We start from the raw sequence: 17823 nt of genomic DNA on the forward strand, positions 1-17823 counted from the left end.
TCTACTGTCTCCTGTTGTGGTCCGAGTCTCAGCAGACCTCTACTGTCTCCTGTTGTGGTCCGAGTCTCAGCAGACCTCTACTGTCTCCTGTTGTGGTCCGAGTCTCAGCAGACTCTACTGTCTCCTGTTGTGGTCCGAGTCTCAGCAGACCTCTACTGTCTCCTGTTGTGGTCCGAGTCTCAGCAGACCTCTACTGTCTCCTGTTGTGGTCCGAGTCTCAGCAGACCTCTACTGTCTCCTGTTGTGGTCCGAGTCTCAGCAGACCTCTACTGTCTCCTGTTGTGGTCCGAGTCTCAGCAGACCTCTACTGTCTCCTGTTGTGGTCCGAGTCTCAGCAGACCTCTACTGTCTCCTGTTGTGGTTCGAGTCTCAGCAGACCTCTACTGTCTCCTGTTGTGGTCCGAGTCTCAGCAGACCTCTACTGTCTCCTGTTGTCGTCCGAGTCTCAGCAGACCTCTACTGTCTCCTGTTGTGGTCCGAGTCTCAGCAGACCTCTACTGTCTCCTGTTGTGGTCCGAGTCTCAGCAGACCTCTACTGTCTCCTGTTGTGGTGTGAGTCTCAGCAGACCTCTACTGTCTCCTGTTGTGGTCCGAGTCTCAGCAGACCTCTACTGTCTCCTGTTGTGGTCCGAGTCTCAGCAGACCTCTACTGTCTCCTGTTGTGGTCCGAGTCTCAGCAGACCTCTACTGTCTCCTGTTGTGGTCCGAGTCTCAGCAGACCTCTACTGTCTCCTGTTGTCGTCCGAGTCTCAGCAGACCTCTACTGTCTCCTGTTGTGGTCCGAGTCTCAGCAGACCTCTACTGTCTCCTGTTGTGGTCCGAGTCTCAGCAGACCTCTACTGTCTCCTGTTGTGGTCCGAGTCTCAGCAGACCTCTACTGTCTCCTGTTGTGGTCCGAGTCTCAGCAGACCTCTACTGTCTCCTGTTGTGGTCCGAGTCTCAGCAGACCTCTACTGTCTCCTGTTGTCGTCCGAGTCTCAGCAGACCTCTACTGTCTCCTGTTGTGGTCCGAGTCTCAGCAGACCTCTACTGTCTCCTGTTGTGGTGTGATTATATGTATTACATGGCTGTGGTTGCCATGACGGAGACGTTCTGCCTCGTTCATATTATAAATGACCTCAACTCTGGCAACGTTCGACCAACATTATAAAACTGCCGCTCTAGCAACGTTAGACGTAACATTTGGAAGCAGTGAGTCAACTCTCTGTCATTATCTCCTTCCAAAGGTCCCCATAGGATGAGAGTTTATGGGCCACTTCAAGAGCTGTGACTCGCTTTAGCATGTGATCAATGTGAGAGTCAGGGCCGTAAAACAGGCTCTCACACAGAGGAAAGGCAGGCAGTAAACACAAGGCTTCAGTCAGAGCCTGTTTTACCACAGAGTAAAGGCAGGCAGTAAACACAAGTCTTCAGTCAGAGCCTGTTTTACCACAGAGTAAAGGCAGGCAGTAAACACAAGTCTTCAGTCAGAGCCTGTTTTACCACAGAGTAAAGGCAGGCAGTAAACACAAGGCTTCAGTCAGAGCCTGTTTTACCACAGAGTAAAGGCAGGCAGTAAACAAGGCTTCAGTCAGAGCCTGTTTTACCACAGAGTAAAGGCAGGCAGTAAACACAAGTCTTCAGACTGTCTGACCAACATGGCTTATATAAGAAGCATCAACAACCATGCGGAGAGAACAGCATTTAGTGTTGCGTAACTGACTGCCTGTGTCCAGAATATCACCATATTCCCTATGTAGTGCACTACGTTTGAACAGGGCCCATAGGTTTATGGTCTAAAGTAGTGCACTACATAGGGCGCCATTTGGGACACAAACCCCAGGCTGCACAGATCCGTTATTACTGCATCAGCTTGATTTCTATGGGAGCCAGCTCTGCTCTCAACTTAGAGGGGATGAGAGGAAAGAGAGGGAAGAGAGAAGGAAGAGAGGAGAAGGAAGAGAGGAGAAGGGGAGGGGAAGAGAGGAGAAGGGGAGGGGAAGAGATGAGAAGGGGAGGTGGAAGAGAAGAGAAGGGGGAGGGGAAGAGAGGAGAAGGAAGAGAGGAGAAGGAAGAGAGGAGAAGGAAAAGAGGAGAAGGGGAGGGGAAGAGAGGAGAAGGGGAGGGGAAGAGAGGAGAAGGGGAGGGGAAGAGAGGAGAAGGGGAAGAGAGGAGAAGGAAGAGAGGAGAAGGAAGAGAGGAGAAGGAAGAGAGGAGAAGGAAGAGAGGAGAAGGAAGAGAGGAGAAGGAAGAGAGGAGAAGGAAGAGAGGAGGAGGGGAAGAGAGGAGAAGGAAGAGAGGAGAAGGAAGAGAGGAGGAGGGGAAGAGAGGAGAAGGGGAGGGGAAGAGAAGGGGAGGGGAAGAGAGAGAAGGGGGGAGGGAAGAGAGGAGAAGGGGAGGGAAGAGAGGAGAAGGGGAGGGAAGAGAGGAGAGGAGAAGGGGAGGGAAGAGAGGAGAAGGGGAGGGAAGAGAGGAGAAGGGGAGGGAGAGAGGAGAGGAAAGAGGAGAAGGGGAGGGAAAGAGAGGAGAAGGGAGGGAAAGAGAGGAAGAGAGGGAAGGAGAAGAGAGGAGAAGGAAGAGAGGAGAAGGGGAGGGAAGAGAGGAGAAGGGGAAGAGAGGAGAAGGGGAGGGAAAGAGAGGAGAAGGGGAGGGAAGAGAGGAGAAGGGGAGGGAAGAGAGGAGAAGGGGAGGGAAAGAGAGGAGAAGGAGGAGAAGAGAGGAGAAGGAGGAGAAGGGAGAAGGAGAATGGGAGGGGAAGAGAGGAAGAAGGGGAGGGGAAGAGAGGAGAAGGGGAGGGAAGAGAGGAGAAGGGAGGAGAAGAGAGGAGAAGGGAGGGGAAGAGAGGAGAAGGGGAGGGAAAGAGAGGAGAAGGGAAAGAGAGGAGAAGGGGAGGGAAAGAGAGGAGAAGGGAAAGAGAGGAGAAGGGGAGGGAAAGAGAGGAGGGGAGGGAAGAGAGGAGAAGGAAAGAGAGGAGAAGGGGAGGGAAAGAGAGGAGAAGGGGAGGGGAAAGAGAGGAGAAGGGGAGGGAAGAGAGGAGAAGGAAAGAGAGGAGAAGGGGAGGGAAGAGAGGAGAAGGGGAGGGAAGAGAGGAGAAGGGGAGGGAAGAGAGGAGAAGGGGAGGGCAAAGAGAGGAGAAGGAAAGAGAGGAGAAGGGGAGGGAAAAGGAGGGAAGAGAGGGAAGGAGAAGAGAGGAGAAGGAAGAGAGGAGAAGGGGAGGAAGAGAGGAGAAGGGGAGGAGAAGAGGAGAAGGGGAGGGAAGAGAGGAGAAGGGAGGAGAAGAGAGGAGAAGGGGAGGGAAGAGAGGACAAGGGGAGGGAAAGAGAGGAGAAGGGAGGGAGAAGGAGGAGAAGGGGAGGAAGATAGGAGAAGGGAGGAGAGAAGGGGAGGGAAGAGAGGAGAAGGAGAGGAGAAGAGGAGAGGAAGAGAGGAGAAGGAGGAGAAGAGAGGAGAAGGGAGGAGAAGAGAGGAGAAGGGAGGAGAAGAGAGGAAGAAGGGGAGGGGAAGAGAGGAGAAGGGAGGAGAAGAGAGGGAAGGGAGGGAAGAGAGGAGAAGGGAGGAGAAGAGAGGAGAAGGGGAGGGAAAGAGAGGAGAAGGGAGGGAAGAGAGGAGAAGGGGAGGGAAAGAGAGGAGAAGGGAGGGAAAGAGAGGAGAAGGGGGGAAAGAGAGGAGAAGGAAAAGAGAGAGAAGGAAAGGAGGAGAAGGAAAGAGAGGAGAAGGGGAGGGAAAGAGAGGAGAAGGGAGGTAAAGAGAGGAGAAGGGAGGAGAAGAGAGGAGAAGGGAGGGGAAGAGAGGAGAAGGGAGGGAAAGAGAGGAGAAGGGAGGGGAAGAGAGGAGAAGGGGAGGGAAAGAGAGGAGAAGGGGAGGAAAGAGAGGAGAAGGGGAGGGAAAGAGAGGAGAAGGGGAGGGGAAGAGAGGAGAAAGGGAGGGAAGAGAGGAGAAGGGAGGGGAAGAAGAGGAGGAAAGGGAGGGAAAGAGAGGAGAAGGGAGGGGAAGAGAGGAGAAGGGAGGAGAAGAGAGGAGAAGGGGAGGGGAAGAGAGGAGAAAGGGAGGGAAAGAGAGGAGAAGGGGAGGGGAAGAGAGGAGAAGGGAGGGGAAGAGAGGAGAAAGGGAGGGAAGAGAGGAGAAGGGGAGGGGAAGAGAGGAGAAGGGGAGGGAAGAGAGGAGAAAGGGAGGGAAAGAGAGGGAGGAAGGGGAGGAAGAGAGGAGAAGGGAGGAGAAGAGAGGAGAAGGGTAGGGGAAGAGAGGAGAAAGGGAGGAGAATAGGGAGAGTAGATGAGAAAGGAAGGGGAGAGGTAGAAACATAGCACATGTTTTTATGGTGATAAAATGTGACAGAAGTGACACTACATCTTCCATATTGATTACAGATATTTTTTTTTACTAAAGTTAATTTAGCTACGGGCTCCTTCGTCTTAGTTCACTTCTCTCCTCTCCTGCCCCCTCTCTCCTCCCTCACTCCTTCCCCTGGTCTCTCTCCTCCCTCACTCCTTCCCCTCGGTCTCTCTCCTCTCCTGCCCCCTCTCTCCTCCCTCACTCCTTCCCCTGGTCTCTCTCCTCTCCCTGCCCCTCTCTTCCACATCTCTCCTCTCCTGCCCCCTCTCTCCTCCCTCACTCCTTCCCCTGGTCTCTCTCCTCTCCTGCCCCCTCTCTCCTCCCTCACTCCTTCCCCTGGTCTCTCTCCTCTCCTGCCCCCTCTCTCCTCCCTCACTCCTTCCCCTGGTCTCTCTCCTCTCCTGCCCCCTCTCCCCTCCCTCACTCCTTCTCCTGCCCCTCTCTCCTCCCTCACTCCTTCCCCTGGTCTCTCTCCTCTCCTGCCCCTCTCTCCTCCCTCACTCCTTCCCCTGGTCTCTCTCCTCCCTCACTCCTTCCCCTGGTCTCTCTCCTCTCCTGCCCCCTCTCTCCTCCCTCACTCCTTCCCTGGTCTCTCTCCTCTCCTGCCCCCTCTCTCCTCCCTCACTCCTTCCCCTGGTCTCTCTCCTCCCTCACTCCTTCCCCTGGTCTCTCTCCTCTCCCTGCCCCTCTCTTCCACATCTCTCCTCTCCTGCCCCCTCTCTCCTCCCTCACTCCTTCCCCTGGTCTCTCTCCTCTCCCTGCCCCTCTCTTCCACATCTCTCCTCTCCTGCCCCCTCTCTCCTCCCTCACTCCTTCCCCTGGTCTCTCTCCTCTCCATGCCCCCCTCACTCCTTCCCCTGGTCTCTCTCCTCCCTCACTCCTTCCCCTGGTCTCTCTCCTCTCCCTGCCCCTCTCTTCCACATCTCTCCTCTCCTGCCCCCTCTCTCCTCCCTCACTCCTTCCCCTGGTCTCTCTCCTCCCTCACTCCTTCCCTGGTCTCTCTCCTCTCCCTGCCCCTCTCTTCCACATCTCTCTTCTCCTGCCCCCTCTCCCCTCCCTCACTCCTTCCCCCTGGTCTCTCCCCTCTCCCTGCCGCTCTCCCTTCCTTCCTCCCCCCTCCCCATTGTTTAGGTCAGTGCTCTCTACTCCCAGCTGGCAGTGGAGTATGAGTATATGTGTGTGTTTGTGTGTGTGATGGTATGTGTGTGTGTGTGTGTTTGATGGTATGTGTGTGTGTTTGTGTGTGTGATGGTATGTGTGTGTGTGTGATGGTATGTGTGTGTGTGTGTGTGTGTGTGAGAGAGTGTGTGTGTGAGGTCTGTGTGTTTGATGGTATGTGTGTGAGGTCTGTGTGTTACATACCTTCATCCCAGCTGCAGCTGCGGGACCACTGGGGTCGACAGCCTGGATGTGGCAGGGCTTACTGCCTCGCACCACGAAGCCCCAGCCCACCGCATCCCCCACGATCTGAGGAGGCAAGTCAAAATGGATTTAAAAGAGCATTAAAGCAGAGAGCTATAAACAACAGGGTTGGTGTGACTAAAAAGGCTGGCACCACGCTACAGGGGGCTGGCACCGCGCTACAGGGGGCTGGCACCACGCTACAGGGGGCTGGCACCACGCTACAGGGGGCTGGCACCACGCTACAGGGGGCTGGCACCACGCTACAGGGGGCTGGCACCGCGCTACAGGGGGCTGGCACCGCGCTACAGGGGGCTGGCACCGCGCTACAGGGGGCTGGCACCGCGCTACAGGGGGCTGGCACCGCGCTACAGGGGGCTGGCACCGCGCTACAGGGGGCTGGCACCGCGCTACAGGGGGCTGGCACCACGCTACAGGGGGCTGGCACCACGCTACAGGGGGCTGGCACCACGCTACAGGGGGCTGGCACCGCGCTACAGGGGGCCTGGGCACCGCGCTACAGGGGGCCTGGACACCGCGCTACAGGGGGCCTGGACACCACGCTACAGGGGGCTGGCACCGCGCTACAGGGGGCTGGCACCGCGCTACAGGGGGCTGGCACCACGCTACAGGGGGCTGGCACCACGCTACAGGGGGCTGGCACCGCGTAACAGGGGGCTGGCACCGTGCTACAGGGGGCCTGGACACCGCGCTACAGGGGGCTGGCACCACGCTACAGGGGGCTGGCACCACGCTACAGGGGGCTGGCACCACGCTACAGGGGGCTGGCACCACGCTACAGGGGGCCTGGGCACCGCGCTACAGGGGGCCTGGACACCGCGCTACAGGGGGCCTGGACACCGCGCTACAGGGGGCCTGGACACCGCGCTACAGGGGGCCTGGACACCGCGCTACACCGCGCTACAGGGGGCTGGACACCACGCTACAGGGGGCTGGACACCACGCTACAGGGGGCTGGACACCACGCTACAGGGGGCCTGGACACCACGCTACAGGGGGCCTGGACACCACGCTACAGGGGGCCTGGACACCGCGCTACAGGGGGCCTCGTACCGCGCTACAGGGGGCCTGGCACCGCGCTACAGGGGGCCTGGCACCGTGCTACAGGGGGCCTCGTACCGCGCTACAGGGGGCCTGGCACCGCGCTACAGGGGGCCTGGCACCGTGCTACAGGGGGCCTGGCACCGTGCTACAGGGGGCTGACATGAGATGCAACAGTGTTGTAGGATGATTTTGATGTTCCATCATTCTCTAAAATGTATCTGTCAGGAACTGTAATGTTTGTTATGCAGAAGTAACATGAAGTGTTGTTTTTAACTGTGTGTATATATATATATATATATATATTACTATCCTCGTGGATACTGAAATTCCCCAAAGTAGGGGACATTTCCTACACCCCCACGAGGACAGAGGCTATTTTAGAGTTAGGGGGTAGGGGTGTGTGTATGGTGTGGGTTTGCGCGTGCTGTAACAACCCTTATCAGATCTCTCATGAGGCTTCTAAGAACCTACTCAGACAAGCATTCCATTTCAGAACACAAGAGGGTCATCTAAGGCAGAGCCCAGAGCCAATCCGCTCAGTCTGTTAGGAGTGATGATGTGTCCCACCCAGTCTAATATGAACTGGTATCAGTAGTGTATTCAGCCCGATTCCCTGGTGAATATCAGACCCGGTAAGGAGGAGAATCGTCTGTGGATCAGACCATGCAGGCCAGAGTGTGTGTATACTGTGTGTGGGATGTGGACATGCCATCTTCGGGTGACAGTAGAATGTGTGTGTGGGTTAGGGTGGCAAAGGGAGGGTATAATTACTGAAAACTTTACCAGGAAACTTTACCAGTAAACTACCATTATTTTGGTAACTTAAGGATTTATAAAAAAATATATAAAAATATATCACAGTTGTGTGTTATTTCTGGTCCTCTGTGTGTCCTTATCACATGTAAAAATATATAAAATAATCAAATAAGATAAGTGTTTAAAAAAATAAATAAATTGAATGACAAAGCTGTGAAACATCCTAAATATAAACCATCAACTTATTAAATACAATGGGTGTTTAATATGAGGGTTTCAGCATGAAATATCCATTCTATTTATTTATTGTAAATGTCTGGCCGCCAACCTGGAGGCCAGTTGTGATGAAAGTCAAACGTTGGAAGTTGTAGAGTTAATTGATAATAAAATGCCAATGTTGATTAGATGCTTTTTTCATTAATTAGGCTATTTTCTCTTAAACCATGTGGTCTATTTTACTAGAAACTCAGACACAGACATAAAATGAATATTATATATGAATACAGTTTCAGGGTCAGTTCAGTACCATATTAACAATGTACAGGGATACTGGAGTGATAGAGGTAGATATGTAGAGGGGTAAACATACTATATACAGGGTCAGTTCAGTACCATATTAACAATGTAGAGGGGTAAACATACTATATACAGGGTCAGTTCAGTACCATATTAACAATGTACAGGGAATTCTAATAGTCAATTCTGTTAGCTGTGTGTCAGTCTGCTAGCCTGGGGACAGAAGCTGTGTCAGTCTGTTGGTTTGGGGACAGAAGCTGTGTCAGTCTGCTGGCTTGGGGACAGAAGCTGTGTCAGTCTGCTGGTTTGGGGACAGAAGCTGTGTCAGTCTGTTGGTTTGGGGACAGAAGCTGTGTCAGTCTGCTAGCCTGGGGACAGAAGCTGTGTCAGTCTGCTAGCCTGGGGACAGAAGCTGTGTCAGTCTGCTAGCCTGGGGACAGAAGCTGTGTGTCAGTCTGCTGGCCTGGGGACAGAAGCTGTGTGTCAGTCTGCTGGCTTGGGGACAGAAGCTGTGTGGCAGTCTGCTGGCTTGGGGACAGAAGCTGTGTATCAGTCTGCTAGCCTGGGGACAGAAGCTGTGTATCAGTCTGCTAGCCTGGGGACAGAAGCTGTGTATCAGTCTGCTAGCCTGGGGACAGAAGCTATGTATCAGTCTGCTAGCCTGGGGACAGAAGCTGTGTATCAGTCTGCTAGCCTGGGGACAGAAGCTGTGTTTCAGTCTGCTAGCCTGGGGACAGAAGCTGTGTATCAGTCTGCTAGCCTGGGGACAGAAGCTGTGTTTCAGTCTGCTAGCCTGGGGACAGAAGCTGTGTTTCAGTCTGCTAGCCTGGGGACAGAAACTGTGTGTATCAGTCTGCTAGCCTGGGGACAGAAGCTGTGTATCAGTCTGCTGGCCTGGGGACAGAAGCTGTGTATCAGTCTGCTAGCCTGGGGACAGAAGCTGTTCAGGAACCTGCTGGTGTCAGACTTGATGCACCGGTACCACTTGCCGTGCGGAAGCAGAGAGAACAGTCTATGGCTCGGGCATGTCATTACATTCATTACACCCCCCCCCCCCCGTGTGGAAGCAGAAGCAGAGAGAACAGTCTATGGCTCAGGCATGTCATTACATTCATTACACCCCCACGTGTGTGTGTGTGTGTGTGTGTGTGTGTGTGTGTGTGTGACGTACTGTGAATGTCTTCTTTATGTAAGGGCCTCCTGGGGTCTGCAGCTCCTCAGGACTCACTTGTCTCTTCAATACTGCAAAGCAAACACACAGTAAGTACTGACACACACACAGTAAGTACTGACTGACACACACACACACACACACAGTAAGTACTGACAGACAAACAGTAAGTACTGACTGACACACACACACACAGTAAGTACTGACAGACACACAGTAAGTACTGACTGACACACACACACACAGTAAGTACTGACAGACAAACAGTAAGTACTGACTGACACACACACACACAGTAAGTACTGACAGACACACAGTAAGTACTGACTGACACACACACACACAGTAAGTACTGACACACACACAGTAAGTACTGACTGACACACACACACAGTAAGTACTGACACACACACAGTAAGTACTGACTGACACACACACAGTGTAAGTACTGACTGACACACACACACACACAGTAAGTACTGACTGACACACACACAGTAAGTACTGACACACACACAGTAAGTACTGACACACACACAGTAAGTACTGACACACACACAGTGTAAGTACTGACTGACACACACAGTGTAAGTACTGACTGACACACACACACACACAGTAAGTACTGACTGACACACACACAGTAAGTACTGACTGACACACACACACACACACACAGTAAGTACTGACACACACACAGTAAGTACTGACTGACACACACACAGTAAGTAGTGACACACACACAGTAAGTAGTGACACACACACACCCGCTGCAGAACATTCCTCCAGCAGCAGTAACTATAGTCTCATCATGTTGTCCTGTGTGCAGGAGGAGGACAACATTCCTCCTGCAGCAGTAACTATAGTCTCATCGTGTTGTCCTGTGTGCAGGAGGAGGACAACATTCCTCCTGCAGCAGTAACTATAGTCTCATCGTGTTGTCCTGTGTGCAGGAGGAGGACAACATTCCTCCTGCAGCAGTAACTATAGTCTCATCATGTTGTCCTGTGTGCAGGAGGAGGACAACATTCCTCCTGCAGCAGTAACTATAGTCTCATCGTGTTGTCCTGTGTGCAGGAGGAGGACAACATTCCTCCAGCAGCAGTAACTATAGTCTCATCGTGTTGTCCTGTGTGCAGGAGGAGGACAACATTCCTCCTGCAGCAGTAACTATAGTCTCATCATGTTGTCCTGTGTGCAGGAGGAGGACAACATTCCTCCTGCAGCAGTAACTATAGTCTCATCGTGTTGTCCTGTGTGCAGGAGGAGGACAACATTCCTCCTGCAGCAGTAACTATAGTCTCATCGTGTTGTCCTGTGTGCAGGAGGAGGACAACATTCCTCCTGCAGCAGTAACTATAGTCTCATCGTGTTGTCCTGTGTACAGGAGGAGGACAACATGGCAACTGTTGTTTAAAGGAAAAGAGGAAAGCATGCAGTCACATGACCGTGCCTCGAGGGAAACAATTTCCCTGTTTCTTATAGCTGGTTTTAAGACATTTAGTGTGTGTGTGTGTGTGTGTGTCCGTCTCTGCTCATAGTGGCGTAACCATAAACTCAGACAGGAGAAGAAACATCCACAGAACAATGGATCTGCATCTTAACAATACTAACACATATTTCAACTGAAGGAAATATTGTTGAGGATATGAATACAGGTAGCTACTGTATACTCAGTATAGTACTGTTGAGGATATGAACACAGGTAGCTACTGTATACTCAGTATAGTACTGTTGAGGATAGGAATACAGGTAGCTACTGTATAGTACTGTTGAGGATATGAATTCAGGTAACTACTGTATACTCAGTATAGTACTGTTGAGGATAGGAATACAGGTAGCTACTGTATAGTACTGTTGAGGATATGAATTCAGGTAACTACTGTATACTCAGTATAGTACTGTTGAGGATATGAATACAGGTAACTACTGTATACTCAGTATAGTACTGTTGAGGACATGAATACAGGTAGCTACTGTATACTCAGTATAGTACTGTTGAGGATAGGAATACAGGTAGATACTGTATACTCAGTATAGTACTGTTGAGGATAGGAATACAGGTAGATACTGTATACTCAGTATAGTACTGTTGAGGATATGAATACAGGTAGCTACTGTATACTCAGTATAGTACTGTTGAGGATAGGAATACAGGTAGCTACTGTATAGTACTGTTGAGGATATGAATTCAGGTAGCTACTGTATACTCAGTATAGTACTGTTGAGGATATGAACACAGGTAGCTACTGTATACTCAGTATAGTACTGTTGAGGATATGAATACAGGTAGCTACTGTATAGTACTGTTGAGGATATGAATACAGGTAACTACTGTATACTCAGTATAGTACTGTTGAGGATATGAATACAGGTAACTACTGTATAGTACTGTTGAGGACATTAATACAGGTGCTACTGTATACTCAGTATAGAACTGTTGAGGATAGGAATACAGGTAGCTACTGTATAGTACTGTTGAGGATATGAATACAGGTAGCTACTGTATACTCAGTATAGTACTGTTGAGGACATTAATACAGGTAGCTACTGTATAGTACTGTTGAGGATATTAATACAGGTAGCTACTGTATACTCAGTATAGTACTGTTGAGGATAGGAATACAGGTAACTACTGTATACTCAGTATAGTACTGTTGAGGACATTAACACAGGTAGCTACTGTACACTCAGTATAGTACTGTTGAGGATATGAATACAGGTAGCTCCTGTATAGTACTGTTGAGGATATGAATACAGGTAGATACTGTATACTCAGTATAGTACTGTTGAGGATAGGAATACAGGTAGATACTGTACACTCAGTATAGTACTGTTGAGGATATGAATACAGGTAGATTCTGTATACTCAGTATAGTACTGTTGAGGATATGAATACAGGTAGCTCCTGTATAGTACTGTTGAGGATATGAATACAGGTAGATACTGTATACTCAGTATAGTACTGTTGAGGATATGAACACAGGTAACTACTGTATACTCAGTATAGTACTGTTGAGGATATGAATACAGGTAGATACTGTATACTCAGTATAGTACTGTTGAAGATATGAAGATACAGTGAATTTGGAAAGTATTCAGACCCCTTCACCTTTTCCAGATTTTGTTATGTTACAGCCTTATTCTAAATGTCCCCCCCCCCCCTCATCAATATAAACACAATACCCCATAATGACAATGTCAAAAATAGGTTTTTAGAAATGTTTGCAAATGTGATATTTACATGTTTTATTTGTGATACATTTCCATAAGTATTCAGACATTTTAAAATCAGTACTTTGTCAGCGATTACAGGCTCGAGTCTTCTTGGGTATGACGCTACAAGCTTGGCACACCTGTATTTGGGGAGTTTCTCCCATTTTTCTCTGCAGATCCTCTCAAGCTCTGTCAGGTTGGATAGGGAGCGTCGCTGCACAACTATTTCCAGGTCTCTCCAAAGATGTTTGATCGGGTTCAAGTCCAGGTTCTGGCTGGGCCACTCAAGGACATTCAGAGACCTGTCCAGAATCCACCCCTGCGTTGTCTTGGCTGTGTGCTTAGGGTTGTTGTCCTGTTGGAAGGTGAACCTTCGCCCCAGTCTGAGCTCTGGAGCAGGTTTGCATCAAGGATCTCTCTGTACTTTGCTCCGTTCTCCCCGATCCTGACTAGTCTTCCAGTCCCTGCCGCTGAAAAACATCCCCACAGCATGCTGCTGCCACCACCATGATTCACGGTAGAGATGGTTCCAGGTTTCCTCCAGACGTGATGCTTGGTATTCAGGCCAAAGAGTTTAATCTTGGTTTCATCAGATTAACCAGATCTCTGTTTGGACAGACCAGATGAACTGCAAGCGGGCTGTCTTGTGCTTCCGTCTAGCCACTCTACCATAAAAGGCCTGATTGGTGGAGAGCTGCAGAGGTGGTTCTCCCCATCTCCACAGAGGATCTCTGGAGCTCTGTCAGAGTGACCAGCGGGTTCTTGGTCACCTCCCTGACCAAAGACCTTCTCCCCTGATTGCTCAGTTTGGCCGGGCAGCCAGCTCTAGGAAGAGTCTTGGTGGTTCCAAACCTCTTCCATTTAAGAATGATGGAGGCCACTGTGTTCTTGGGGGCCTTCAATGCTGCAGAAATGTTTTGGTACCTTTCCCCAGATCTGTACCTCGACACAATCCTGTCTTGGAGCTCTACGGACAATTCCTTTGACCTCATGGCTTGGTTTTTGCTCTGACATGCACTGTCAACTGTGGGACCTTATATAGACAGCTGTGTGCCTTTCTAAATCATGTCCAATCAATTGAATTTAACACTGGTGGACTCCAATCAAGTTGTAGAAACAAAGATAATCAATGGAAACAGGAAGCACCTGAGATCAACTGAGTCGCATAGCAAAGGTCTGCAAACGTATGTAAATAAGGTATTTCTGTTATTTATAATACATTTGTAAAAATGTCATTAAAGGGGTATTGTATGTAGGATTGATGAGGAACAAAAAAGTGTGTAATCCATTTTAGAACAAGGCTCTAACGTAACAAAATGTGGAAAAGGTTAAGGGGTCTGAATACTTTCAGAATGCACTGTAGGTAGCTACTGTACACTCACTATAGATGAACTCTTAACCTTTATAAACAGACCTCCTTCAAACTCAAACCAGTTCTCTTGCCCACCCACAATTCCTTGTTTTGGTGGTAGCAGCACTGAGTCGGTATGAAAGGGTTCCTCTCTTCCTAGAGAGTGACTCACTAACGTTGACCTCGGGTAACCTCTGGACACTGCAGTGACCTAGATTCTCTTCCACCCCACAGCTGGAATACAGGAAGAATAGAGCCGTGTTCAGGGAGGGGCCGCAGCCATACAATTACAAGAACGGCCTCCCTACTCAAGTCAATGAGGCCATGATGAGTGATCTGGGATCACTAATGGAATCTACAGGCTTAAGCCTCTCACAACTCTCACCAAACAGACGTCGCGTGGCCCCTCTGGCCAAACAGACGTCGCGTGGCCCCTCTGGCCAAACAGACGTCGCGTGGCCCCTCTGGCCAAACAGACGTCGCGTGGCCCCTCTGGCCAAACAGACGTCGCGTGGCCCCTCTGGCCAAACAGACGTCGCGTGGCCCCTCTGGCCAAACAGACGTCGCGTGGCCCCTCTGGCCAAACAGACGTCGCGTGGCCCCTCTGGCCAAACAGACGTCGCGTGGCCCCTCTGGCCAAACAGACGTCGCGTGGCCCCTCTGGCCAAACAGACGTCGCGTGGCCCCTCTGGCCAAACAGACGTCGCGTGGCCCCTCTGGCCAAACAGACGTCGCGTGGCCCCTCTGGCCAAACAGACGTCGCGTGGCCCCTCTGGCCAAACAGACGTCGCGTGGCCCCTCTGGCCAAACAGACGTCGCGTGGCCCCTCTGGCCAAACAGACGTCGCGTGGCCCCTCTGGCCAAACAGACGTCACGTGGCCCCTCTGGCCAAACAGACGTCACGTGTTCCCTCTGGCCAAACAGACGTCACGTGGCCCCTCTGGCCAAACAGACGTCACGTGGTCCCTCTGGCCAAACAGACGTCACGTGGTCCCTCTCGCCAAACAGACGGCCGTCCCTCTCGCCAAACAGACGGCCGTCCTTCTACACTCATTTACATGACATTTTGAGTCATTTAGCAGACACTCTTATCCAGATCGACTTACAGTTTGTGCATTCATCTTAAGATAGCTAGACAACCACATATCACAGTAAGTAAGGTAAATAAGGTAGTATTGTCAAGTGTTGTCAATCACACTTTAATCATACTAATTTCCTCAACGTCTATTTAAATCACCAAGGCTCATCTATAGCTATAGAGGAGAAATAGTAGTTAATGTCAAACTTCTTGGGGCAGGAAGCTGAGAACAGCTGCCTGCATGGCTCACCCTCAACTCCCAGTGTTTGAGACTTACTGAGAAAAACACTTCCAATCTTTTCCAAGAATCTGATTCAAAGACTTCCTGTGTATTCCAGAACAATTGTATACAGCCTCTCTCTGGCCTTCCAGCCCCTCTCCTCCATACTGCTGCTGACTGTTTACAACTCCTTTAAAAATGAACAACACACACACACAGAGAGACCACAGAGAGACCACAGAGAGACCACAGAGAGAACAGAGAGAGAGAACAGAGGCCTAAACCTTTTTCTCTGAATTGTGAAAAATTAGTAATTCACCAAAAAAGCTGAGGAGGAGTTGTGGGGATCAGAGTTCAACTAAATCACATCTGCTTTAGTTGATCTAATCACTTTAGTAAGCTTTAAGTAGCTAGTCTTAATATACATGCCAACTTCCATGTGCCAGTTGGTTGTAAAAGAGTAATCTATCAGATATGATAAAAACGCCCATGTTGTGAATGAACAGTGTATTGTTCTGGGTCAGAGCCTGTGTCCCGGTGTAGGGCGTTGTCATGACGTCAGCCTGGGGGTGTAAGGCAGTGTCATGACGTTGGCCTGGGGGTGTAAGGCAGTGTCATGACGTTGGCCTGGGGGTGTAAGGCAGTGTCATGACGTTGGCCTGGGGGTGTAAGGCAGTGTCATGACGTTGGCCTGGGGTGTAGGGCAGTGTCATGACGTTGGCCTGGGGGTGTAAGGCAGTGTCATGACGTCGGCTTGGGGGTGTAGGGCAGTGTCATGACGTTGGCCTGGGGGTGTAGGGCAGTGTCATGACGTTGGCCTGGGGGTGTAAGGTAGTGTCATGACGTTGGCCTGGGGGTGTAAGGCAGTGTCATGACGTCGGCTTGGGGGTGTAGGGCAGTGTCATGACGTTGGCCTGGGGGTGTAGGGCGTTGTCATGACGTTGGCCTGTGTCCCGGTGTAGGGCAGTGTCATGACGTTGGCCTGGGGGTGTAGGGCAGTGTCATGACGTTGGCCTGGGGGTGTAGGGCAGTGTCATGACGTTGGCCTGGGGGTGTAGGGCAGTGTCATGACGTTGGCCTGGGGGTGTAAGGCAGTGTCATGACGTTGGCCTGGGGGTGTAAGGCAGTGTCATGACGTTGGCCTGGGGGTGTAAGGCAGTGTCATGACGTTGGCCTGGGGGTGTAGGGCAGTGTCATGACGTTGGCCTGTGTCCCGGTGTAGGGCAGTGTCATGACGTTGGCCTGGGGGTGTAGGGCAGTGTCATGACGTTGGCCTGGGGGTGTAGAGCAGTGTCATGACGTTGGCCTGGGGGTGTAAGGCAGAGTCATGACGTTGGCCTGGGGGTGTAGGGCAGTGTCATGACGTTGGCCTGGGGGTGTAAGGCAGTGTCATGACGTTGGCCTGGGGGTGTAAGGCAGTGTCATGACGTCGGCCTGGGGGTGTAAGGCAGTGTCATGACGTCGGCCTGGGGGTGTAGGGCAGTGTCATGACGTTGGCCTGGGGGTGTAGGGCGTTGTCATGACGTTGGCCTGTGTCCCGGTGTAGGGCAGTGTCATGACGTTGGCCTGGGGGTGTAGGGCAGTGTCATGACGTTGGCCTGGGGGTGTAGGGCAGTGTCATGACGTTGGTCTGGGGGTGTAGGGCAGTGTCATGACGTTGGCCTGGGGGTGTAGGGCAGTGTCATGACGTTGGTCTGGGGGTGTAGGGCAGAGTCATGACGTTGGCCTGTGTCCCGGTGTAAGGCAGTGACATGACGTTGGCCTGGGGGTGTAGGGCAGTGTCATGACGTTGGCCTGGGGGTGTAGGGCAGTGTCATGACGTTGGCCTGGGGGTGTAAGGCAGTGTCATGACGTTGGCCTGGGGGTGTAGGGCAGTATCATGACGTTGGCCTGGGGGTGTAGGGCGTTGTCATGACGTTGGCCTGTGTCCCGGTGTAGGGCAGTGTCATGACGTTGGTCTGGGGGTGTAGGGCAGTGTCATGACGTTGGCCTGGGGGTGTAGAGCAGTGTCATGACGTTGGCCTGGGGGTGTAAGGCAGTGTCATGAAGTTGGCCTGGGGGTGTAGGGCAGTGTCATGACGTTGGCCTGGGGGTGTAGGGCAGTGTCATGACGTTGGCCTGGGGGTGTAGGGCAGTATCATGACGTTGGCCTGGGGGTGTAGGGCAGTGTCATGACGTTGGCCTGTGTCCCGGTGTAAGGCAGTGACATGACGTTGGCCTGGGGGTGTAAGGCAGTGTCATGACGTTGGCCTGGGGGTGTAAGGCAGTGTCATGACGTTGGCCTGGGGGTGTAAGGCAGTGTCATGACGTTGGCCTGGGGGTGTAAGGCAGTGTCATGACGTTGGCCTGGGGGTGTAGGGCGTTGTCATGACGTTGGCCTGGGGGTGTAGGGCAGTGTCATGACGTTGTGTGCTACAGTATTAACAGTCCACCTCTGTCCTGGTGCTGTGCGACGGTATAAACAGTCCCCCTCTGTCTCAGTGGGGAGTGCAGCAACTCTGGCTGGCTGGCCTGCTGGTGTAAGTCCCCAGCTACCCCACAGTGAGTGAGTGTGTGTGTGTGTGTGTGTATAAATGCCTGCCAACTAAGGGCTACTCCCCCTGTTCCAGCTCTTGCCAGAACAACCCTTATTGGGTCATATGGTTCATACTGTAGACACACACACACTTTCCATTTCTCAACTCATGTTCTAGGTGAGGGTAGGTCAGGAGAGAGTTCAACGGGAAGAAATAGCAGGA

At 51.7% G+C, this 17823-nt stretch overlaps 1 protein-coding gene across 4 annotated transcripts in view; it reads right to left on the bottom strand.

The window, feature by feature from the left end:
- The window catches only part of LOC116371608 (DEP domain-containing mTOR-interacting protein), an 80498-nt gene that overhangs the window by 22417 nt on the left and 40258 nt on the right, over nt 1–17823 (bottom strand). For all 4 annotated transcript variants that reach the window (XM_031820507.1, XM_031820506.1, XM_031820509.1 and 1 more), the window contains 2 exons: nt 9221–9291; nt 5674–5778 (listed from right to left, as the gene is read on the bottom strand). In XM_031820507.1, coding sequence (XP_031676367.1) covers nt 5674–5778; nt 9221–9291 — 176 coding nt within the window. The remainder of the gene's footprint in view (nt 1–5673; nt 5779–9220; nt 9292–17823) is intronic.

The sequence above is a fragment of the Oncorhynchus kisutch genome, unplaced genomic scaffold (assembly GCF_002021735.2).
Source record: "Oncorhynchus kisutch isolate 150728-3 unplaced genomic scaffold, Okis_V2 scaffold3444, whole genome shotgun sequence".
In the NCBI taxonomy this organism is placed as follows: Eukaryota; Metazoa; Chordata; class Actinopteri; order Salmoniformes; family Salmonidae; genus Oncorhynchus; species Oncorhynchus kisutch.